Raw genomic sequence first — 24699 nt, forward strand, 5'->3', positions numbered from 1 at the left:
TTTAACGCGAGAATGAGACCGCATAACCTATATATGGAGTATTTCAACTAGGATGGTTTCATACATTGTTGATGGGTGATCGTCTTGTCAAACCAAGTCCTGAAAATTCCTGATATGTCAGCAATGTAAACGATGAAAACGTTGTGATGGAACCTAACATGACAATACAAGATAAATAGATTACATTTGCATGAATACAATGGTGAATATCGACCAGTTTTAATAGTGGTAAAACTCACCACAGAGACCAGTGGAAAGACCAACCAACAGATTTGGAAACCTGAGCATTAATAGAATGAGATGGATAAATACTTGGAATATACAATCAAAATGATATCCAAATCGCTTTACATTTACCTGCTTGCAAGTTCCTGTTTGTTGTAACTGATCCAACCCATTATTACACATCCAACAACTTGAGGATATAGAATGGGTACAACTGGTGCTTCATCATAAGTATGCATATGCAACAACCCAATTCTGATAAGCACTCCAATACAGGACCATAATATCAATTGCAATACCAGCGGAATAGTAAACGTCAAATTTAAACCTCTACAATGGGAAATGGGCTCTTGAACATGTAATGGCTCATTGACAAAAGACTGCCGTAAAATGTATGAAGATGAATCCACCATGTCATTTACACCATCTGTTACAATCGTATTATGTTGTGGTTGTAGCAAGTTGGCATCAGTAACTTGCATTGTAAGTTAATTAGGAATCTACCGTTTTATTCGTTGTAATCCAGATATCGAGTTGAATTGCTGATGCTGTCAATTAAACTAAAATCTTCCAAATGCATTAATGTTTTCAAATCAACAGTATGACGTTTAAATGTTTATTCGTTATACTAATAAGATAACTTTAGAATGCACAATCCATGTCAATCAAGTCAGCTTTTGTATAGAAATCACACTTTATTTGCTTGGTTACATGAGATGCATGGCTACGGAAAGCAGGGTAAGAGCAATAGTGATGACCATCTTATTGGCATAGTCGGACAAACAACCAGATTTCATCTTTTCTGGTGTGGGATTGATACTGATACGACTGACTATAGAATCTGTCAATAGTGGCCATCCCATAGCTTGCATAATACTCTGTATGTTGGGTCCGTATATGCCTCCATTTAATCCTACATTTCGAGTATTGGCAGCAATAATACTATCCAAAGTGTATCCAGTAAGGTTTTGCATGGCAGGGATCATGAGAAAATCAGGACCATTCCAGTATTGCTCATAATCTAGATGTGCAATAGAGGATCCTGGTTGGAATATATCTTTCTTGGTTTGCAAATAGATACGAGAGGACCCAGTTTTAGGCTTGAAGTATATGGATCGAACTCCAGCTGTGACGGCAGAAAATACTTGTCGAGCCGCATTGTATGGGCCCCCAGATACTTGAAACGCTTTAATGTAGTCAATAATGTTAATATCGGTACTGGGAAATGATGCAATGGCTCTGGCCATGTCTTTGAGGGCAGCGTTATCAGACGATCGCTGTTGAAATGTGTCAAAAATGTTGATGGGTTCCATGTTGGATACAATAGAGTTTTCAGGAGTAGTGCCATTGGCATAGACCAACGGAGCCAAGTATGAAGAGTCTTTTGTCAAGCCTTGGTATACAGAATAGTACGATGCCCAGGCAGTATCAAAGCCTAGACCATGAGTCAATTCGTGACAGACAACAAACTCGAAATCGGTTTCAGTGGGTTGAATTGGCCGATTAAAGCCCTACACATTGAAATGTTTAATTAGTAAATAGGTGGTTTCAACTGCGTGTAACAGTCAATGGTGGCACTGCTTGAACGACTACCAATGGCACCCTTTGCTGTTACATGCAGTAGGACAGATCTATAGGATGAAAACACTTACTCTAAAGTAGAAGGAATAGTCTGCATTAAACTCTGCAAGGATATCAAACTTGTTAAATTCGAGTACATGATCTCTTGGAAGCTGTTTAACCAGTGCTTGAGGATAGAATGCCCAATCGTCTGATTCACCAGTTTTTGCAGAAAAGTAGGCTGCAGCAGAAGCTTGGCCAAGTGTATTGTTTAACATGCAGCCCTGACCTGGTGGGGCAGAGTTGCAAAACGATCGATATCTTGCCTGTACATTGATAGTCTTTGTTATCTGCATGGATTTGGCAATGAGTTGTCCAGCCCGTTCAAATCCAGCTCGAGCCTGAGCACAAACATCAGGTGGAGCGTCTGTACAAATAAAGGTGAACTGAAAAGGCTGCACGGCTACTCGCTGAACTCCTAATCGTGTTATCCCATCAGTGATGGGACTTAGAGTTGATAAAAAAGATGACTTGCGTCTCGTCTGATCAAAAGGACTATCACGATCATATCGAATGATTGTGACAGTATTTTGTTCTCCTAATGTATCTTCTGATATAGGTACCGCTATCAATCCCTGTACAAGTAATTGTAGCAAAAGTATATAAACGAGCATAGTTGTTTCCAACCGTTGAAGCTATTTACGAGCAAGGCTTGATTGCTGTTTTTGAATAGAGTGAGTGAATGTGCAGTTAGGTGGTGTATAAATACCCAAATAGAACAAGTATCTAGTAGCCAGCTTAATTTGAGCTTGTGATCCTATCCAGAGTGCCAGTCTGCAAGTATGATACGGCTGTAATGTCCAACAACGATTCTTTATGGAGTTGCTGCTGCTATGTAAGTAGCAAGTTGTTGAAAGTTAATAATACAACGATGAAAATTTAAAGATGGAATAAGAAATGTATAATGTGAAATCAATCAAATAAACTTGCACGAATAACTCCAATTCTGTTTATTTGATATTCAATTCTCCACCACCACTCGACATGCACCAACTTGACAACAAATCGCAAGTATTCACTATCATAGTTCCACTACAGAAGCACTGATGAACTACGCCACTTGCGTTGTTTGCTTGAATCTGAGTATTCTGATAAGCTTCAACCACGAAGCCGCGTCGCCACCACCCAATATTTTATGAGGCGTTCGAGTCAAGTCACCAGCTGTGATTCCCAGTCTATTGCTATTGATTTTTCTCAATATGCTTTATGGCTAGTGTATAACAGTATTTGGGATTAAACTGGTTAGCTTCAATCACCTTGAAGTTGGAGATTAACCAAGTGGCATGATTGATAGTGTATAACTGCAAGAAGAATCAAGCAGTATGCCACTTTGATATATTGGGTCAACTATCAAGCCCATCAATATCATGTTTTGGTGTTCTAAACTAATCTGCAGTGAATTCGCATATGGTTTGAATACCGTATTACAAATTAAAACCAAAGTGAATGTTTAGTTGATTGTTGATACCATCACTCAAGCCTGTGATTGAATGATGGTAGAAATCAATGGTTTGAAATGCAAATCATAAATTTATCTTCACTTTGATCTTGGGTTAACAAGCATGAAGCTGACTACTGTTCAAATCCCTGCGATTGCCAAACATACTGCCACTGTGGTGTTCCTGCATGGTCTGGGAGACTCTGGCTATGGCTGGTATGCATTTTACGATCAGATTCTATGCTGCATGAGTAATAACAGATGTGTACTGTTTTGAATATGGATTAGGCAACCAGTCGGCGAGATGTTGGCACCAAGACTTCCTCATATCAAGTGGATATTTCCAAATGCACCAAACATTCCAGTGACATTGAATGGTGGTGCAGTGATGCCAGCTTGGTAAGCTGCAGTATGTTGTACTTGGATCGTAATGTTTCTACTCCAATTACAACTAATGATCTATATAACAGGTATGACATTACTTCGCTCAATGGTAATGGACGAGAGGATAAGCCTGGGTTGCTGGCATCTGCCAAGACTAGTATGTACAACACTTGTTTCTATATGAATATTGAACCTATCATTACTTTATAAACTAATCTCAATTCGATACTTTTCTAGTCCATGAGCTTATTGCTACTGAAGCCGATTTGGGAATCCCAACAAATAGAATCCTGCTCGGTGGATTCTCTCAAGGAGCTGTCATATCTTTGCTTGCTAGCCTTACATCTGAATCCAAATATGCTGGAGTAGTAGCATTGAGTGGGTATCTTGCACTCCGAAACGAGATCTCCGAGGTTGGTTGCTAGTGATCTTGCAGCATATAAATTCAACCTACATTACAAAAAGTCTTGTTGACGTGCTAATCAAATCTACTTGTCTGCTAATTATTCCAAATAGCTCAAGAAAACAATCAATGATACCACTCCATTTTTCATGGCACATGGACATGAGGACGAGGTGGTTAAATATGAGTACGGAAAACTGTCGTCTGAATATCTCAAGAATCAACTCAAGTTGAATGTTGATTTTAAAACGTATCATGGGATGGGACACTCTACCCATCCCAAAGAGTTGGAAGAACTTGAACTTTTTATTAAGCAAGTGCTTGATCCTACTGCAACAGGCTCCAATAAATAACTGACTAAAATCAAATATGTTTTGAATGTTTGGTGAATTAGAATTATAAACATTTGAAATCATCGTTTTGTAGATTCAAGAAAGCATCATGACCAACTTTGCAATAGTTTGAAACCATTCCAATGACATTAGACTGTTGTTGCAGTCTTTGAGAAGCGCAAGTCGTTCAACTGACTGTGTCAGCAACTCAAATTGTCTCTCTAATACAAACACAATGTTTTTGTCATTCAAATCAACTTTCAATACAAAATCATTGATCATTGCTGGCAATTTCTCATTGGTCTCCGTTCTCATCTCATTTGTCACAGGCTGTAAACTCCAAAATTCAAGATTAGAAATTTCAATACTTGACCATCCACTGCAGAACAAGCCAGTTGTTTGATACAAGACCATGCATTTATTTGGAAAGGCCAAGGCTGCTCAAACCACCCCAAAAGATGCTATCGTCAAGCTACGAGAGTCACTTGAAATGTTGGAAAAGAGGGAAAAATACTTGCAGACCAAGATTGATGCTGAACTCAAGATAGCAAAGCTGAATGCCGCCAAGAACAAACGAGGTGAGATGGTGGGTTTGTCCGGACTTGGTCCATAAAGAAAAGTAATCTGGCTAGGGTTGATGGCTTCTTTTAGCTGTATTGCATAGGGTCACTGTGTTGTGCATTCAGTAGTAAGCTTTATCAAGTCTTGCAGTGGGGATTGGGGTAGGACAGCATGTATCTGAGACTTTGAACAAGTCATGGCTTTTGGCAGCACATTGTCTGAATATACAACTGAAGATCAAGGGAATGGGACCAGTACCTCATTAACATGGGTGAATTCTAGGCTTTATTTGACACATGATGGCCCAAGATCTCTATGGAGACTCCAAAAGATGTGTGCTTCATCTGTTGATTCATCACTTGTTACCAAGGATCACTCTAAATTAGACCAGTTCATTTAGTTTTCAATTCAAAGCAACTGTGGTGCCATGTGTAAAAATCATGTTGCATCAAGAACCATCATTAACTATTAATTTCTTGATTGTTTGATTACTCATGACTGAATGAATCAGTTGCGCTTATGGCACTGAAGCGTAAAAAGACATATGAAGAGCAGATTAACAAGATCATGGGCTCTCGAATGACGTTGGAAACACAGGCAATGGCAATCGAGAACGCTAGTGTCAATCTGGAAACAATGCAAGCAATGAAGGCTGGTGCCGACGCTATGAAACAGATTCATGGAAAACTGTACGTTTTATTAATATGGCTTGACAAACACCCATGTCAGGGTGATTCAATCCATCACCAGATACCTGCGTTATGATCAAAACACTAATAGTTGATTTTTGTACAATCTTGATCATTTCACAACACGTACACTTCTATCATACAGTAACATTGACAAAGTCGACGATACGATGGACGATATTAGAGAGCAAATGGATTTGGCAAACGAGATTTCGGATGCTATTTCGCAACCCGTCGGATTTGGCACCGAATTTGACGAAGATGAGCTTAATGAAGAGCTTGAGCTTATGGAGCAAGAGGCATTGGATGCACAGCTTTTGGATACCGGTGTTGATTTAAATACTGCACCTGCAGTACCCTCCACAGCTGTTCCAGGTAAGTCGCATATTCATCGCGAGATATTCACATGTACATCAATGGTTCAAACATGACTCACAATTCATATGTTTGGAAAATGCTACAGCAATCGCGCAAGCACCCAGGCCTGTCAAGAAGCCTGCTGTTGAAGAAGAAGATGCTGAACTGGCCGAGTTGCAAGCAAGCATGGCAATGTGATGTGCAATGGCATTAATTCTTGAATCCAATATATATCGTTTTAAATATTTGAATTGAACAAAAGATTGAATCTGATTTGATCAACACTAAATTGCTTCGCCTCTTCATTTTTGTGCTGGAGATATTGATTCAACCAAATCTGCAATGCTTGCACACTTTTGCATCAAGGACTACAGCAATTCATTCCAAGTCATCAAAACTGCTCAAGACGAAAGAAGCACTTTTCCATTGCGAGCCATTTCGTTGCTCTTGGCAATGGCTTGGAGAACCTGATCCATTGGGAAAATCTCACCACTATGAGGAGCAACAATGCCCTTGCTCATAAGATCCATGGCTTCTGAGCATGCAGCCTGACGCTGCGCACTCGACATCTTCATAAGTGTAGATCCAAGCCAAAATCCCTTGACGGTAATATCGCGGAAAATAAGCGATGGGACGAATACAGCACCTTCAACACCCTTGAGAACACCATACACCAAAACTGTAGCGCTGTCACGAATAGACATCGTAATGGCCGACGTGACTTCAGCACCAACACAGTCAATGGCTGCATAAGGTTTCTTACCACCCATGGAGTGTGCGATTGCTGCAGCAATCTCAGCCGAGGTAGTAAGACCGTCTGTACTGACGACAATATCTGCACCAATAGCCTTGAGTTCTTCAATCTGGGCAGTACGGCGAACAAGATTGACAGTCTAAATCCATGAAAATAACCCATAATTTGATAGTAGACAATGTGAGTAGCAATATAAAAGCATTGATAGGGTTGCAAGTATTAAATAATGATCATCATTGACTCAAAGAAACCATAAACGTGGTATTACCTTGATTCCGCGATGCTTGGCAAGTTGAATGGTCTGACGCCCAAGAGTAGATCCGGCAGCACTCTGCAACAGATATTCTCCCTAAATCAACTCGGCGTAAATTGTAAGTAACAGTAGTTGAGCATTGCGGTGTAGATCGTGATGCGATGCTAGCAACAGTATAAATACCTTTGGAATATTCAGTTGATCGAGCATGCAAATCACAGTTACTGGATTGACGATCAGTTGGGCAGCACTTTCATCTGAAACATTGTCGGGAACATTCTGTAGAATAGCATTTTATCAGAATAATTCGACAATCAAACATGATCGACGCTTGACATACCACAAAATCATGCTTTCCAACCCTGACATATTCTTGCCAAGAACCGATGCCTTCATAAGCATTGAAAAATGGCACAACTCGCTGTCCAATCTTGACTGCAGTGCCCCAATCAACACATGGTACTGTTAGTATGAGATGAATGAAAATCAATACACTCGATGATCGGTAAACTGGCAGATGACCTTACCATCAGTAACGTTGGCACCCACTTCAGCAACAACACCATACCCTTCCAACTAGATCGACAATTTGTTGAATAGTGTATTGACAAGAGTGAGTGATTACACACTGCATTGAGCTCGGCCACAGCATTACAACTTACTCCTGGAGTGGATGGATGCGACTGGGGTTTGTAACCAGGGTATGCACCCATAATGGAAAGGCAATCTGCTGGATTCTAACAGATCTCCAATGCAGACCGAATTAGTCACTGTTTTCTAGCATGCGAATCAAGCATTGGTATAGGGAGCTGGATTTATACTAATAGGCAGTAGATTCATTATACCCATACAACATAGGTTGAAACTCACAATCGGACGAAGTTTAACATTGACGAGGACTTGGTCAGGACCAACACTGGGACGGACAGTCTCTACCACTTTTACGACATCGGTAGGCTGACCAAATTTACTGATAACGACTGATTTGTTGGACATGTTGGATTTGATTGACGATCTGCAGATTGCTTTTATAGTTTCCAGTTGTATTCACGTAAAATCAAATCCTAAACAAGAATGTCAAAATATATAAACAGTCAGTCCCATGACATGATTCGTGTCAATCATACCGAGTTTACTGGATATTCTGTTTTCGGAACTTGAGCTACATTTTGCTGTTCATGTTAACCATTGAACAGCAATATCGCGAGTAGATTCTTGAATGTTTCCAACAATTTAACAAGAATGGTCTTGCACTGTATGATCTTAGACATCAAGAATGTTCATCAAGTCAATTTCTATAAGCATAGCGAATGTTCAATCATTGTTTATTCCAAAGCAATCACCGCAAGAGATATACAGGTATTACATTTCACGTGAATACAACTGTAAATATGATATGACAATTCTCATCAGGTCAAGTCTTGTACAGAAACATGCTCTACATCTATCAATTATTGCAAAATCTCCATTTTAAAAAACTTGAATCATTCTAGTCACCAAATAAAACTGTTTGACTTTATGTGTTTAGTATTGTTTACCATCCTGAAGAGTGACGAGCATAGTCAACAACCAGCCATCCATTGGTAGCAGGATTATATTCAACTTCTGAATCCACTAATTGTGCTTTGGTGAATGCAATCGCGTATGAAGCTGTCAAGATTACATCCTCACTACCCACTACAATCTCTCCTTTGCGATTGCGAAACAACAGAATTTCCTGGGTGGTGAATCCAATTAGAATGATTGGCACTTCATCGTTGAGAAGTTTCAGTTGACGGATATCAACACCACGTATATCCAGTAGTTTGCTATCTGACACAAGTCCTTGCTGCTTTTGTGATTCAAATCCGGCAGTCAGTTTAGCAAGCGCCTAGTGATATTTAACATGAATTGGATTCAGCCGATTTAAAGTAGAGTCTCGCCCATTCAAGCATCTACAACTGCAAGTTGAAATCAGAATTTGAATGCATTGAAACTTACTGCTTCGCTACACCACTCCTTGAGAGTATCTGCATCCCCCTTCAAAAATGCTTCCATCAGTTCGGGAATAGTATACTGAGTGGTTTCCTTGAGAAAAGCATCTACAGAAAATGTAGGCTCTACTTGCTTAAATGCACGAATGGTTCGCGCATGCTCAGACTCCTCTACCTTGGTACTGGCAAGAAAGTTTCGTACGCGGGACATCAAAGGACTCTCGCTCTGTTCAACAGATCTACGAGCAGCAAAGAGGGTTCGACCAAGAGTGCTCTCTTCTAAAAACTTGCGCCACGCCTCTGTCATTTCGCTAGACTTGTGCATAACAACATTGCTGCCAGCCTCGGGATCTGCCAAAACGGGACGGCTTGGATCTTGAACCACTGACAATGGATTGCGCTTCCTGTACGAGTCAAGACGCTCTTGCTTCTCTTTTTCTCTAACCTCCTTGGGTTTGTATTCTGTGTAAAATGCATTGGATGAGCTTTCAACGACTTCCTTGATTCCAGAAGAAATGGCTTTTGCAGCTGTGGTATTTGCGATGGGCTCGGCAGCCTATTAGTTTAAACACATTTTCATCAATTTGGTTGTTGGGATATCATAGAATCTTTACACAACACTAGAATGACAACCTTTTGAGATACATAGGCAACACCCTCGACAGTTTTTGCAATCGCTTGACCAGTCATTTTAACAACAGGAGTATCGAGTGTCTTGTCCACTACAGCTCCAACAGCATTCATAACCTTTGAAGTGGTCTCGGAGGTTTTTGTAACAGCCTCTCTTGCTCGAGTGACTGCATCAGATTCAGCAATTTTGGTAGATTGTTCTCCAAGCTGTTTGACATTTTCCTGAAACTCTTTGTTCTCGTCAATCTGTCGTTTGATGGATTCGGAAAAGACAGAAAAGACATTAACAGCTCTTGCCTGCGAATACGATGGACTGTATCGGGGAATCAATGCCGATACCAAGTTGCGCTGTTGATTGACGATGGAAATAGTTTCAAAAATAAAATACCAATCAATACTTTTGTATATTCTCAACAAAGGGGATCGTATCATTGAAACATCAATGACCAAGTTGTGATCGAGTTTGCATATCACTAGTTGAGCCATTGATGACACACTATTAGAAACAAAGTAACATACTTTTGTCCGCTGTCGAATAAATAAATGTTTGGTTAGGCCAGTTAATGCAGCCGCTGTATTCATGATTGTGCACAATGGTAATAGAATGTAATCGAGTGTTTCAATGCAGTTGTTTTTACAGCTCAAGACAAAAAGAATGAGAACGCGGAAAAAAAATTATTTATATTTTAAGCCAATTTCATGCTTCATGAACATTCTGATGGCATCAGACTGCTGTTGCAGTCTTTGAGAAGCGCAGATTGTTCAACTAGCCGTGCTAACAAGTCAGATTGTCGTCATGATACAAGAAACACGATTGATGGATTTTCTATCATTCAAATCAGCAGACAATCTACCAATACTTGCAAAACAACACGCCAGTGGTGATGATTACTATTACTCAATTTATCTCTTCGTTTTTATACTTTTTATCATCAGTCGTAAAGGAACATAACATTTTATTTTTCAAATAGATTCACTGGTTAATAGATGCATCTTGTCACCATGCATGTAATAGATGGTTTCCTTGTTTGAATAACTCGAATCTGTTTGATCAACATTGATCGTGCCAAGATTCATATGACTGTTGGATCAAGATTTAACGCTCAAATCCTATTCAATTCAGTCAAACAAGCGCAATGCAAAGCCTCTCCAACACGTTGTAATCCTCAAGTTATTGCAGCCATTTATAGCAATAATTCAGCAATCGTGACTTATTTCAACCCAGCGAATCATGCCAACAACAAACGCTTCCATTACGCATATCGTCTACCCGCAGCTGCTCAAACTAGCCGTGGCTGAAGGCGACCTTCCTTTGTTGCGTAGGTTGTTGCAATCAAAGAACTTGCCTCCAAATGTGCCTGACCCAGAAAATGGATGGCCAATGCTGTTTTATGCTATCGCATGGCATCAGAACGAACTACTCGAGTTCTTTCTGAGCAACTGGAGTGAAGCTTCTCATCTATCCAAGGTAAAGGAATGCTTGATGTGGTTTGACCGTGGTCTGTGCTGTCAAGATATGACTGCATTAGATGGAGTGCAATCATCTAGAAACGACTTATTGTCAAAACTACAGTTATCTAGCATGACTTGCCAAAACTCTTGACAAGACCAAGTCCAGCACCATGCTCATCTCTTTTTATTTAAAGGATTTCAAGGATAATACAGCATTGATGATTGCCATTGAGTATGGAAATATCACTGTAAGTCAAACGTTTGGTGTGTTGATTGCACTCGTGCGTATCTAATCGAGCCAACATATTAACCATCATAAATAGGCGTTCAATTTATGCTTGGAAAGGTATCCTGATTTGATATCAGCAATGAGCAAGCAGGGAAAGACAGCCCTCACAATAGCAACAGAAAAGGGTCACGCAGATATGATCCAAGCTTTACTCGAACAAAAAGCTGATGTGAATTCTGTAGATGGAAATGGATCTACACCATTGCACCATGCTGCAGCGTATGGCCACACAGAATGTGTAGATATTTTACTGAAACATGGGGCGAATCTACATATTGTCAACAAAATGGGATGGAAACCTTTTGACTATTCTTTTTCGTTTGATCTTGCTAGGAAACTCGAAGGTTTGTTTTTGAATGTGTGACCACTGCATTTGGCTTGTATTTCTATGCTTTGCGTGTTTAAATCCATCGACTAATTTCAAGTATCCTGTAAACATAATGGGCAATATCAGCAATGATGACAACAGCGTAATTCGTATAAATACAAATCTCTAGACACCCAATATATTTATTGATAAAAACAATTGACCAATACAATTTACAGTATTGATTTCTTTCAAACGCTGACTTTTAAATTTTGGCCGATACAGTATATTTTAATGGTGTAAATTTACCCGTAGCTAAAGGCTCAGATTCATCCGTTTTAGGAGATGTGTTGACTCGGACAACTCCTTCTTGGGCAGTGGACATCACCAATCGTCCATCTTGCGTGTACACCCTGCCATGAGCAAACCCTCGCCCACCAATAGATCGTGGGCTCTCCATGACGTACAAAAGCCATTCATCAGCCCTAAACGGTGCATGAAACCACTATTTCTCACAACAGTATCCAGTGTCAATTAAATGCGTTCAAAATACTATGATGTATTGGACATGGAATGACTCACAATAGCGTGATCGAGACTGGTCAGCATGGTCAGCTTGCGATGTCCACCAAGACGAGCAAGACCATGTGGAATAAGACTAGTGTTGAGCAGTTCATGCTAAATACGACCAATACATGAGGTTATAGCAGATATTGCAGCATCTTGTCTACGATCTTTATAGACCTACATCAGAACAATACGCCGCAACACAATGATGAAATGCTATACCATCCGGAAGTCTCCCAATTGCTCGCATCCATACCATCTGCATTTAAAACATTAGATTTTACTAGTCACAACTTTTTAAAAGTTTAGTTTTGACTTTCCTGAATAGGGTCCCTTGAGTCCAAATTCAATCGTCGATGACCAACAGGTCGAATATCAACTGCAATAGGCTGGATTATACTACAATTAAAATGCAATCTACCCATCACGCATCTATGGTCATTTAAAAGTCAAATTCAACAGATAATGAAACTACCTGTTCCAATCGCATTTGAATGGTTTTGTGGTATTTTTCAGCGCGTGGATCTTCGAGCCATTCTCGAAGACGCTGTTCAGTGCTAAATGAATCAATATCAGCAAGTGTCGGTCAGCGATAGTCGTGCTTTTGATAGTTATGACTTGGGCAGTGGCTTACCTTTTCAATGACTCGGGCAGTGGGACATTTGGCATGTCATACTAAAATCGATAGGCAACAAGTAATAAGATGTAAACAGCCATACTGTTTTTTACATCAAACACTATGGTAGTTAAAAAACACAAAAGGATCTCATGACAACTTACTTGATGAGCCAGAGGCGAGAATTCCTCAACCTGAAAGGAGCACATGAGCATAAATATGACACGGCCTCGTTGCCGGGCAGTCACAGTACGACTAGCGTACGATTTTCCTGTGCGTTTACATTTAGTACATGACTACCATTTTACAGCCGTATTCACGTAAAATAAAACACTGAATAGGAGTGACAAAATACACAGTAAACAGTTTCAGTAAATGATTGGAACCAAATTCACTGGGAAACATTGTTTTTTAAACTTTCTAGTTGACTGGTCTTTGTGCTCATTTTTTATAAAACAGCTGAGCGAATGTTTACATTGCATCACCCTTCCAGTCAACCTATACTTGTTCAATCTTCAACTCTTCTTTCATCCACCCAAACATTATAATGCAGAGTGATTGGTATGAGAGCAACAGTTGAATTCCGAGTTATGGAGTCTTTGTTCTCTTGAAAAATAGTGCAGTCAACTTTTAATAGTGAAACAACAGATATCCAACCATTGCGAGATAAATAGCAAATGCTCCATTTTACGTGAATACGACTGTAATAGCATTTCACATCTGAAAAGGATTAAAAACTGACCATCACGAATTCTGTAAACACGATATATAATTGGAAGTGAATGATCTCCAGCCAAAAGAAAGTAACTGTGAAGAGACTGCAGTAGTTGAGTCAATATGAATGTAAAAAGTTTTGGTTAGCATCCATTTAGGGTGTTGATTAAGATTAGAATATTCGTTGAATCACTCCAGCCAGATTACTGACATGAACTTGAAACTTGGAGTCTACTGTTTTTGCAGCAGCACTGAGTGCAAGACCCACTACCTGCCCACCTAAATACAATAGTATTAATAGCAGTCTCAGTATACAGTCAAGGCTGCTTCACTTGCATGCTCAAAAAGTTCAAGTCGATAAGCTTGATCAAACACTACCAAAAACTCCCCGATTTCCAGCAGGGGTCCATAGCTGCTTGCTCCGATAAAGATTAGAGTCAATGTCTGTATTCAGTCAATTATTCAAGTAGATTAGCATATCCATGATAATAGGTTAGAGCTATATAGCAACGACTTGAAACGTGAATACTGCTCTTTCAACATAAAGATGAGTGTATTGAGCTCTAATGCGTCAATTACTTACACTCCAGGTCAAGAGCAAGTTCTATGGGTGCGACAGTCTGTTGCGCTGAATCTTCCATTACCATATATGTGCAGATCCGTTTGAAGGTTAAAAGAACTTTGAAAGATACAGCTTTACGTTTCCGTGCTTGACAAATGGTAGCTGACAACAGCAATAATAAGTGTTCAGCGCGTGAACAGGATCATCAATTCTCTCCTTGTTGTGACCACAATCAGCATGTACATGACAGCAAGTTGTGGCAAACGGTTTTGTTTCAAAACTAGAGGTGATTGCTGCGTTAAACTGTCTCGCTTGACTGTAGGTGCGTTGATAACGCGGGATTTGGAGAATACCATTCTGTGCTCAGTGTCTTGTAGATCCTGTCCTGAATGTAAACTCACCATCGTTGCTAGACAGAGCAGCTATCCATGCGCAAACGACAATACACGATTTTTCCAAAAGGTGATCATCCCAGTCGATTAATATGTCAACTAACCCAGCAATTTGATACGAATCATTTCATAAGATTGACTGTTTATTATACTGACTCTTATTTAGTACCCCGTTTACATGAATACAGCGGTGAATTATAGCCAATCAAACAAGTATATCCAATGCAATAAATATAATGATAAACCTATACAATTCGAGCAAAATAGCAGATTACCATCATGCAATGTCCATCGAAATATCGCCTGTGGTTGTGGTGGATTGTGATAATCGCCTAATTGGCGACAAGACTCGGCGATGAGTTCTTGAATCTGAGTTGCGAATCGTACTATTGTATCCAGATCGATTGGGGGATGGAACTTTTAATCTTATGCCAGCGCTAGGATCAAATCGAATATTAGGCCTGAACAATACGAGTTGAGCATGTGCAGGATTGAATCGCATTCCTTGGCCTGCATCCAGTTCTTGCCAAGACCTTGTCAGTAGTACTTTTGGAATACCTCGAAACATTACTTGGCCAGTGGTAGTATGATCGTTGTCTTCCAGATCAGTTTCCCGCCCAGACTCGTCATCTTCTAAAATTGAATTGAGTATGAATTCTGAAGCTGCATCCTTTCCATTTGATTTATGTCGCTGTACATCCGGCTTTTTGTGAGATGACGGTGGAGAATCTTTTCTTTGTTTAAGCAATGTGTTGGGAGGCGACTGTCTGACTGGATGCTCAAGTTCATGCGAGCATTCTAATAAATAGTCGGCAGAGCCAAAAAGTGGTGAATCTGGAGCATGGTGGCTTGGGAAGGAAGCAAGAGTAAGCTTTGACAGTGTGTCTTGAAGGTCATTAAGCAATGCTATCTTTTTACGTGGGTTTAAATCTAAACCAGGTGTATCCGAATGGTGCACCGACTTGCTGTTACGGCCTGGATCGCATATAGGAGAATGTTGTGTCAGAGTGATGACAGAGTCATGTTCAATCTCGTTGACTGCCATATGTTTCAGTTTATCTAGCACCAAATTTGTTTGTATATTGGCATGTGGTATGGAAGATGAATGAGCAACGGAAAGTTTTCCCAGTTTTTCCAACAAGACTGTATCTTGAGAATCAAGTCGGTCAAGACGACGGTAAGAGGCATTGTCTATCAAGTTGGTTTTAGTTGTGTAGCAGCGAGTGTCGATGCTGGGTTTGCTGACTGAATTGCTGCGATCCAAAGTATGGTTCGAGTCCAGACTCAAACCATCATCGACATCCATGTCAGCCATGGCAAGAAAAGTGCGTTTCTTGTTATATGACATTACAAGAAAGAGAAGACTGCTTGAATAAAACCGTTTTATGGCTCTTTAAACTGGTTCTAGAATGAAATCAAGTCGAAACAAAACTGAAGCTTTTGTGATTTTGGACAAAATTCCAGACAATTTGGCCAATATTTCTCGCTGGAATCTTGACTGCTTTCAACGGTATTCCAAGTTGCCTGAAATTCTTAAACTCTTGAATATTTGGATTCATTCGTTGTTGCCAACAATCGACTTTTGTATCCAAATCATCCCACTTTCATTCCAGTCCTGACAATACTCTTACAGCCTTTGATTCTACTTTTTCCATGGCCAACATTCTCGCTTTGATCCAAACGGTGGTTCCTGTGCCTCTACTTGGCCCAATCATCAATATTGTCGAGCTTATTTCGACTGGCATTCTGGGCATGAGAGCCAACCAGTTTGCTTTCCGTGCATTTGGTGAACGACTTTGTCTGTTTGTGGTCACTCTCAATGAACATGCCAAAATCAAAAGCTCCGATGGTGATGTTCCTGCAGTCATCAAGGACAATATTTCTGCTATTCAAAAACTGATGGAGCAGATTGAGGATTATGTTGATAGACATACCAGAATGAACGTTATCAGGCAGTTTCTAAAGCATTCTGATATTACTCGTCGTTTAGAACTATTTGATCAGCAACTAGTATCATACACACAGGTATATGGATGATTTGCATTGTACAAAACCATACAACCTTTTCTTGCTGATCGTCTAATGTTCATTCGTTGCGTTGTCTATGTGCTCAACATTCATTTGCATTTAGAATTTGCAATTGAGAATTCAGTTTGATCAGCATCAGATGGTTGCTGAAATCAAAAATGATCAGATGAATACACTTCAAGCATTGGAAAAAATGCAGATTAATGAACAGTGAGTGCATTGATTATCTCTATTCAACATCCAAATACCCGCTTTATTGACACTTTGTTTACACATGGTTTGACCCCATTCTAGGCTTCTTGAAACGCTTGTAGACATTGACCGTCTTGATATCGACGACTTTTCTCCTGAACTTCGTCCTCAAGTTCAAAACCTACTTAAAAATGCTAGAAACCACATCTCAAACAGATCCACACGAGGTCTCAAGTCAAGTAAAGACTGGACTGTGGAAAATTTCGAGGTTGAAATAGATTATCGCAATCCGATTGGACAAGGTGGGTTCGGTGTTATTTACAAAGGTCGTTGGAAGGGCCAAACAGTTGCTGTCAAGGTGGTTTCTTCTTCCCACAGAACCGATGCATCAGATCTCATAGAAAAAGAGGCTGCAATCTGGTATAATCTAAACGATCCCAATATTGTCAAGCTCTGGCGTGTTTGTGTAAATGCTGATAATCCATTCATTGTCATGCCTCTTATGCGCTGCGACGCAGCAGCATATATTCGAGATAACCCTCAAACAGAAATGGCGGTTCGTACGTATATTATATTGCAGATTGCTAGCGGCATGAAATACCTGCATGATTTGTCTCATCCAATTATTCATGGAGATCTCAAGGCCAATAATGTGTTGATTGGGATGAATGGAGAAGTTGCTTTGTCCGACTTTGGCATGGCGTCACTCAAACAATTTTGCTACAGCAAAAACCATCACGAACCACAGACTTTTGCTACTCGATGGATCGCCCCGGAAAAATATAATGCCGATTATACTTCAGCCACGCCAGCTGATGTATTTTCATTTGCCATGACTTGTGTAGAGATTTTATCGGGTCAAGCTCCATTCCCTGATGAAAAATACGATGATGTGGTTAAAGATGCCATTATCTCGGGAAGTCGACCGAAACAACCTCCAGGGGTTTCTGATGCTTTATGGCAAATTGTAACAAGCTGTTGGCATCACGATCCAGAACAGCGTCCTACCTTTGGTCATGTTATGAGCAGGCTTACTCGTGAGCATACCAAGCGTCTTCCGCCTTTTAATGCTGATTCCTTTCAAAGTTTATCCCACATTTATCCAGGTAATTTTTCGATTCAATACCTTTTCGATTCAATCATCTAGTCAAGTGTTGTTGAATCAATGTTTTTTATTGTTTAGAGCTGCATGAAAATCATTTTCCACCTTCTTTTGTGTCCAATTCCACTCAAGCTCTGCCATTGCGTTCATCTTACAATCGAGATGATAGAGGCTCCTTTACTGTTGGCTCATTTGCTCCTTCAGCGCAGCCTCCATCTTACAACTCACACAATAGCTCAGCTATACTTCGTCACAATTCTAAAGTTGACAGGACCGATTACCCAACGCGTACAGCAGGCTCGACTGGTTATACAGGACCAATAGATTTGGCTCAAGGAGTTGGCTTACAATTGAATTTGAACAATAGCCAAGCTTCCGAGTTGGTTTATGGTCAAACTATTTATAATGCATCTAGCTCCTCTTTTGCAAATCCTACTCAACAGCAAAGACAACAATCCAGCTATTCGTCTTTTCAAAATATACAGACGATCGGAACTCCAAATGGCTTGACTCAATCTGCATACAAAATGTCTGTTTCTCCTCAGCCTATTGAGTACAACACTGTTACTTCTAGCGTGCATCAATCCACATCACCACGTCCATTGGCAAATTTTCCATCATCGCCTAAATCAGGATATTTGGAGCCTTATGCTAATATCGGGGGTTCGGTACCAAACAGTTTTGTTGCTCCTTACACGAATTCTTCGCCTTCGTTACATTACTCGGCTTCTGCACGTGGCAGTGATATTGATTTATTGTTACGACTATTTCCTTCCTGGGCACAATCCCATGGTATTACTGTATCAAATTTTCAAAATATTGTTGATACAGTGAATGAGGACAATGTCAAACAGCCTATTCTCCGTGCTGGTTATGATGGACGCATTCATGAATTGTATGTTTATATTGTTATTGTGCCGTTTTGTGGTCTTGTTGATTTAATTTATTGAGAATGCTGCTTGCTTTATTTGGGTGTTTAGGCGCATTTTGAACATGCCGATTCGTAATCCTCTGCCATCCGAGATTGTACTTTTTGCAAATCTTGGTCACTTGTAAGTGGTGGTTATTTTTAAATTCTTATATGCGACTTTGATATGGCTAGTACCATTCATCATCTTTACTTATTGAATATAAATTGTAGGTGGATTGAGCGCTGCTGTTTAAATGGACATATTCCGTCAACGATAGGCAATCTGACTTCCATTACTCGACTGTAAGCATAATAGAGCTTTTGCTTTGGCAACTATATAGTTTTATTTTTAAAAATGCTTGATACTTTGGATGCATGTGTTTAATTGTTTTGTACTTTTTAGTGATCTTACCAATAATGAGTTGTCAGGGTCAATACCTGAATCTATTGGAAATCTACATCAGTTAAAGCATCTGTAAGTTGAATGGTGCCTTTGATAAATATCGAAACGTTTGACTTTTCTAAACAACCATGCAGTGATTTGAGTTGTAATAAGCTATCTGGATCCATCACACCATCGCTATTTAACCTTGTCCAACTTGAATTTCTGTAAGTATTGACCATTATACGATTGCACTGGAATGAATTTTTGGCTGATATTTCCACCATTGGTTTTAGCAATTTAAGCACCAATAGTTTATCTGGAGTAATCCCTAATGAGATTGGACAACTATGGAGGCTCAAGGGAGTGTAAGTCTATCAATATTGCTCAATTCAATATCTTTGAATTGTATACTAATTTGATTAATTTGCATGTATCACCAATTCATTAGCGATTTGGAGGGAAATAAATTTAATGGGCGAATTCCTAGCGGATTGGGTAATCTCAAGCAGCTCCAGACACTGTAAGCAAGATTTGATGTAGTTTAAAGTTTGGTTTGTATAAAAGCTTCGAGTTTGGTGTGGATTGGCAACTAACTCTAGCTTTGCCTTTTGTATTTGGCATGTTTGTTGCTAGGGATCTTTCCAACAATGAGTTTTCAGGCGATGTTTCACCAGAATTGTCTAATATGCAATCTCTGACTCAAGTTAATATGGACTGGCATCTTTTATCGTCGATACCGACTTTTATCTACCAACTTCGGGCCATGAATTAGCGTGATTGAATAGCAAGCTAAATCTATATCTACTTTAAGTTTGATATTTCAGTAGCTTGATATTCAACTTTTAACTATACAATAAACAAGATCTGTATATGCTAGATATTCAAGAGTGTAAATGATTTATGATCGAGTCTGAAAATATGATAATTAATCACGTGACCATTTTCACAATAATTTGAATATTTGTTGCCGACCATTCTTGTGAACAAACCAAATGAACTCAAAAAACCAGCAGCAACCGTATAGGCAGAATAGTCACTCTGAACTCGGAGACTCTGCAAATAGTAATGTATGGATTGTGTGCTGATAAAGATCTGCTTTTTAATGCATATGAAATCGCACATTGGTCCTGTTATCTGTACTGACAACTTGACTTGACACCATCTTTAATGCGCATATTTAGCTCATGCCATTAGGATACAGAGACGGTCATATGCAAAACCCATCTCATACTATCTGGAAACCTCCATCTGTTCCTGCAGCATCTCCGGCATTGACAGATACGCCAGTGAGTCAATACTTGATTGATATTCAGCATGCACAATCACTTTCAAATCTCAATAATTAAACACTGATTGAATCATGTGGCATGATGTTTTAGTCTGTATGGACAGCATTCAAAAATCCCGAAGGAAAACCTTATTATTTCAACAGTGTTACTCAGCAAAGCGTATGGGACAAGCCAGATGAACTAAAAACTCCACTCGAGGTACGCTATACTCTTGAATACTATGCTGATGACAATAATTCTATTGAATGACCCAACTGATTTTCATAAATCTGTGCGTATTTTAAACTGGATTTAGCTGATACTGGATGCTTCCCATTGGAAAGAATACGCTACTCCGGAAGGGAAAAAGTACTATAGCAATTCTGAAACCAAAGAAACTGTGTGGGATCTACCAGCAGAGATTCAAGGTGAGCTTTATGTTTTACGAGATCCAAAGTGTATACGTTTGAATAGCATTTTTGCTTGAACGGCTATTAAATCTTTTTGGTATGATGAAATGGTTTAATGCGTGAACAGAAAAACTCAAAAAGGAAATGGCAGTAAAGGAGGAAGTTGAAAAGAAAGAAATTGAAAAGAACGATAAAATTCCCGATCCATCTGGAGCAGCTGTCTTAGGTCTTGACACTCCCCAAGTCGCGGTGGCACAGATCGTTCTTGATTTTAAAACTAAAGAAGAAGCCGAAGAAGCTTTCAAGAAAATGCTTTGTGAAACAGTAAGTTTGGCTTACTGTTTAAATTCAATAGATGCCAGTTTGATTGTCGATCTACTTGGCTCATGTGTGTTTTGGAATCATATGGCATAGCCTGGCATTGATTGCACAAGTTCTTGGGAATCAGTTATTCGAAAAACATATAGCAAGCCATACTATCGATCTCTTAGAACACTTGCTGAACGCAAGGCAACATTTGAAAAATGGTGCCGAGACACTCGCTTAGCTCAAAGCGATGCTAGACGTGAAAAGAAAGAAAAGGATCGCGCTGCACTTATAGCTTTGTTTAAATCGCATCCTGAAATTACTGGAAATACCCCATTTGCGACTGCTACCTTTATACTAGCAAAAGAAGGCGATTTTGCCAATGTGGAAAAGGAATTTAGACAACTCGTATATCAGGAATATACTGATAAGCTTGTCAAAACTGAACAGGTATATACTAGACTTTTACTGTTTATGCATTTAAGCTATTTTTAGAAGCCCATTAAACTTTTTTGAATTCATTTACAGGAAGCTGCGCGTGAATTACGGCGTAAAAATAAGGAAAAGGCAAAAGCCATTTTTAATGAACTACCAATTACATACAAAACGACTTGGAAAGAGGCACAGGCCATTATGTCTGAGCATGGTGGTTTCCGTGCAGATGCAGATCTTAATGCAATGGAGCCCGTGGATATTTTAACTGTATTTGAAGACCACGTTATTACTTTGGATACTGCTGCTCGACATGATCGCGATACATGGCAACGTGCTATTCGACGCAAAGAACGTAAGATTCGCGATGATGTCCGTGCTCTTTTAGACGAACTTTGTTCCTCTGGCTTGATACATGCAAAAGCAAAATGGAAGGACGTATATCCTCACATCAAAGAAGATTCTCGCTTTAATGCCATTCTTGGCCAACCTGGATCTACCCCACTTGAACTATTTTGGGATATGATTTGTGATCTTGAAGGAAAATATCGTTTTGACAAGCGGGTTGTTGGTAATTATATCAAGGTGAGTTGTCTAGTTATTCTATATCTCATTATTCAAGCTAGTGTGTGTGCTGTTTACCTATGCCAATTCAACATGATTAATGAATTTTCTCTCACATACTGCATACATTTCTAGGATAATAAAATCGATATTACTCCAAAAAGCAAGTTTGATGAATTCATTAAACAACATAGTTCAAAACTAAGCCAAGTCAATCGATCTCATCTACGGTATATATTTGAAGACGTAAGTATATTTGAAATATTTAAATCTATGAAACTGATTTGTAATTAAAAGTAAACATGATTTACCTTGGTTCTGATGTATTACCAAGTATCAATTCAAGGCTTTTGCTCGAATCAAGGAAGAAAAGAAGAATCATGAACGTAGACTACGAAAACGGATGGATGCATTCAAATCTTTGTTGAAACATTTGCCGGGTACTCCAATCAAAACGGATGACGAGTTTTCCAACATAATGAGTCGAGTACAAGGCAAACCTGAATATGATGCATTGGACGCAAGTCAAAGACGCGAGGTATTTGACAAATATATTGTCAGACTCAAGGAAAACCAAAGCAAAGGTGCCGATCCCAGTGACATGGATGACATTGAAGATGGAGAAGATATTGAAGATGGAGAAGGGGAAGATGATGGTAAGCGTCGTAAAATAAGTCGTAATTCACGGGATCGCAGACAAAACTATCGCAGTAGACGATCCCGATCTATATCACCTCGATCAAGTAATGGCTCTGTTGATGGATATCGTGACCGTAGTCGTACAGTTTCAAGTAAACGCAAGGTATGGTGCTTGTTCAGTATATTGTAGTTGAATTCTTGGTACATTGTTATCATGTCTAATCCACGATTGTCATTCTTTTATTAACTGGTGATTTGAACATTTTTGAATAAAGAACCGATCTGTTTCTGGATCGGAATCCGATATATCTGATGGCCACCGCAGCTCCTCCAATTACAAAAAGGAAAAGCGCTCCAGACATTATGATGCTGATCATGAGGAAAGATTTAGTCGGAGTGAGCGTTCTAAGCGGCAGGACAAGGCTCGTGAGTCTTCGACCGAGGAAGAAGGAGAGCTGCATGCATAAACCCTGACAGTCTTTAAAGAGACTTGTCTAATCTAGTTTATCGCTGAAAATAAAGATTCCTTGTTTTACCTTTTTACATGAATCTGGTTGTAAATGAGTTGACACGTGACAACATGTCAAACGCGCAAGACAATATCGATTCAAATGTTCACTAGAAACCCCGCTCATTCAAGTCCATCTAAAGTATATTGGAATCCATCATACATCGTACAGCAAACAGATATAACAAACATGGCAGAAAATTCAGAAACAGCTCATCTATCTGATGGAAGCCGCAGACCATCCAAAGTCAATGTCGGACTTTCAAAGGCTAGTTTGGTTGGCTCTAGAATGAATCTGGCAGGATCTAAAATGAACCTAGCTGGCTCAAGAGGAAACCTATTTGGTTCTAAAGCAAATATTGCTGGATCTCGATACGGGTCAATTCGCAATTTAACCAATAAAAACAACGCCATTGCTGCCGAGCAGACTAGCAGTAATCCCACTACTGCTATTGTTTATGAAAACACGTATAAGCTTAAGCCTGATAAGAGGTATGTTTGCAGATTTATCCAAGTGTGCAGTTTAATATATAGTCTAATGTGCAGGACAAAGAAAGCTGCAGGTATCACGGTTTGAATTATACTATTGGATAGTAGTGTATATGAAACGGGCTATAATAGTCATGGATGGTCATTTTCTTATTCATGTGGTTAATCTAATTCTACATTGCTCAAAAAAGATACTTGGAGAAATTGTGATTTATCGAGTCTAGAGAATAATCTATGGGTGCAGCATATACTGACGGATTGTAGTTTTGATGTTTTCAAACCATTGGACATAGGTTTCCTACCAACACAGTCAAATTGATCATTGAAGAAACACTGGCAAAGCATCTGGCAAAAGTCAAATATGACTGCGATATTGTTCCTGAGCTCGTCAAAACCATTGCTAATGATGTCATGCAGTCTGTTAAAGGTAAGGATTTTGCTCAATAGCTTTCATTTCAGTTGGTAGATGTGCGTACTGCCATTATATCCAATTATGGAAATGCCAAACCAGATTTAACCCGACATACTGAATGTAAATTATAATATATAAAGGGTTGGAACTGGATCGATACAAGATTGTTGTTGATGTGAATGTTGGCGAGTTTAAAGGCCAGGGAATCAAAGTAGCTTCCAGAGCTGTTTGGGACACAACAACAGACAGTTATGCATCTGCATCATTTAAAAACGTATGTGGTGTCTTGAAACTGGTGCTGTTTAAACTATTCGTATGATTCGCTAGTGTACTGACAGCCAACTATTGACATTACATATTTTATACTTTTATACTTTTTGAAATGACTAGGCAACTCTTTTTGCCGTTGCTATCGTATTTGGATGCTATTATGAATAAACCTTTTCGCGCATCTCGATATCATTTGCAGAATATCCAGTTTTGGTGTGATGCCATATCTTTGATTTAAACAAGTCAAGCCTAGTGTGAATTAAAAG

General features: G+C 39.4%; 9 protein-coding genes across 9 annotated transcripts; 4 read left to right on the forward strand and 5 right to left on the reverse strand.

The window, feature by feature from the left end:
* Positions 1-932: 932 nt before the first annotated feature.
* Positions 933-2459, reverse strand: BATDEDRAFT_26520 (uncharacterized protein; the record flags this gene model as incomplete). The annotated part of the gene is made up of 2 exons (XM_006680627.1): positions 933-1736; positions 1878-2459. The coding sequence occupies 2 exons, from the start codon at positions 2457-2459 to the stop codon at positions 933-935; spliced, it is 1386 nt and encodes a 461-aa protein (XP_006680690.1).
* A 948-nt stretch (positions 2460-3407) lies between these two features.
* BATDEDRAFT_33521 (palmitoyl-(protein) hydrolase) lies at positions 3408-4435 on the forward strand (the record flags this gene model as incomplete). The annotated part of the gene is made up of 5 exons (XM_006680706.1): positions 3408-3499; positions 3572-3682; positions 3754-3824; positions 3905-4080; positions 4184-4435. 5 exons carry the CDS (start codon positions 3408-3410, stop codon positions 4421-4423), a joined length of 690 nt encoding a protein of 229 aa, XP_006680769.1. The 3' UTR covers positions 4424-4435.
* A 379-nt stretch (positions 4436-4814) lies between these two features.
* On the forward strand, positions 4815-6207 carry BATDEDRAFT_26522 (ESCRT-III subunit protein SNF7; the record flags this gene model as incomplete). Its single annotated transcript, XM_006680628.1, has 4 exons — positions 4815-4980; positions 5475-5652; positions 5798-6027; positions 6116-6207. 4 exons carry the CDS (start codon positions 4815-4817, stop codon positions 6205-6207), a joined length of 666 nt encoding a protein of 221 aa, XP_006680691.1.
* A 71-nt stretch (positions 6208-6278) lies between these two features.
* BATDEDRAFT_37243 (uncharacterized protein) lies at positions 6279-8055 on the reverse strand. Its single transcript, XM_006680744.1, has 7 exons — positions 7887-8055; positions 7679-7753; positions 7544-7592; positions 7357-7451; positions 7200-7295; positions 7032-7112; positions 6279-6902 (listed from the first exon to the last, which is right to left on the reverse strand). Exons 1-7 carry the CDS (start codon positions 8010-8012, stop codon positions 6411-6413), a joined length of 1014 nt encoding a protein of 337 aa, XP_006680807.1. The 5' UTR covers positions 8013-8055; the 3' UTR covers positions 6279-6410.
* Positions 8056-8503: 448 nt separating this feature from the next.
* BATDEDRAFT_90410 (protein translocase subunit TIM44) lies at positions 8504-10201 on the reverse strand (the record flags this gene model as incomplete). Its single annotated transcript, XM_006680869.1, has 4 exons — positions 8504-8886; positions 8997-9545; positions 9623-9967; positions 10139-10201. The coding sequence occupies 4 exons, from the start codon at positions 10199-10201 to the stop codon at positions 8551-8553; spliced, it is 1293 nt and encodes a 430-aa protein (XP_006680932.1). The 3' UTR covers positions 8504-8550.
* A 1731-nt stretch (positions 10202-11932) lies between these two features.
* BATDEDRAFT_90581 (uncharacterized protein) lies at positions 11933-14205 on the reverse strand (the record flags this gene model as incomplete). The annotated part of the gene is made up of 8 exons (XM_006680870.1): positions 11933-12172; positions 12250-12345; positions 12710-12791; positions 12869-12909; positions 13015-13121; positions 13772-13843; positions 13943-14008; positions 14148-14205. The coding sequence occupies 8 exons, from the start codon at positions 14203-14205 to the stop codon at positions 11933-11935; spliced, it is 762 nt and encodes a 253-aa protein (XP_006680933.1).
* A 438-nt stretch (positions 14206-14643) lies between these two features.
* On the reverse strand, positions 14644-15892 carry BATDEDRAFT_90412 (uncharacterized protein). Its single transcript, XM_006680871.1, has one exon. It carries the CDS (start codon positions 15864-15866, stop codon positions 14796-14798), a length of 1071 nt encoding a protein of 356 aa, XP_006680934.1. The 5' UTR covers positions 15867-15892; the 3' UTR covers positions 14644-14795.
* Positions 15893-16090: 198 nt separating this feature from the next.
* Positions 16091-23221, forward strand: BATDEDRAFT_35649 (uncharacterized protein; the record flags this gene model as incomplete). The annotated part of the gene is made up of 20 exons (XM_006680716.1): positions 16091-16543; positions 16650-16756; positions 16841-17844; positions 18672-18735; positions 18821-18892; positions 18982-19053; positions 19154-19225; positions 19288-19359; positions 19429-19500; positions 19584-19655; positions 19769-19838; positions 20317-20421; positions 20515-20622; positions 20720-20831; positions 20941-21137; positions 21228-21569; positions 21648-22136; positions 22251-22361; positions 22462-22917; positions 23030-23221. The coding sequence occupies exons 1-20, from the start codon at positions 16172-16174 to the stop codon at positions 23219-23221; spliced, it is 4161 nt and encodes a 1386-aa protein (XP_006680779.1). The 5' UTR covers positions 16091-16171.
* A 231-nt stretch (positions 23222-23452) lies between these two features.
* Positions 23453-24601, forward strand: BATDEDRAFT_26528 (uncharacterized protein; the record flags this gene model as incomplete). The annotated part of the gene is made up of 4 exons (XM_006680629.1): positions 23453-23754; positions 24045-24178; positions 24304-24437; positions 24554-24601. The coding sequence occupies 4 exons, from the start codon at positions 23453-23455 to the stop codon at positions 24599-24601; spliced, it is 618 nt and encodes a 205-aa protein (XP_006680692.1).
* Between the last annotated feature and the right edge of the window lie 98 nt (positions 24602-24699).

This window comes from Batrachochytrium dendrobatidis (genome assembly GCF_000203795.2).
Source record: "Batrachochytrium dendrobatidis JAM81 unplaced genomic scaffold BATDEscaffold_10, whole genome shotgun sequence".
Taxonomy (NCBI): domain Eukaryota; kingdom Fungi; phylum Chytridiomycota; class Chytridiomycetes; order Rhizophydiales; genus Batrachochytrium; species Batrachochytrium dendrobatidis.

Coding starts and splice junctions, on each gene's coding strand:
- BATDEDRAFT_37243 (XM_006680744.1), bottom strand. CDS start 8,012: ATGTCCAACAAATCAGTCGTTATCAGTAAATTTGGTCAGCCTACCGAT. Junction 7,452..7,543: donor GGGTGCCAACGTTACTGATG/GTAAGGTCATCT, acceptor GGGGCACTGCAG/TCAAGATTGGACAGCGAGTT. Junction 7,296..7,356: donor TTGGAAAGCATGATTTTGTG/GTATGTCAAGCG, acceptor GCTATTCTACAG/AATGTTCCCGACAATGTTTC.
- BATDEDRAFT_90412 (XM_006680871.1), bottom strand. CDS start 15,866: ATGTCATATAACAAGAAACGCACTTTTCTTGCCATGGCTGACATGGAT.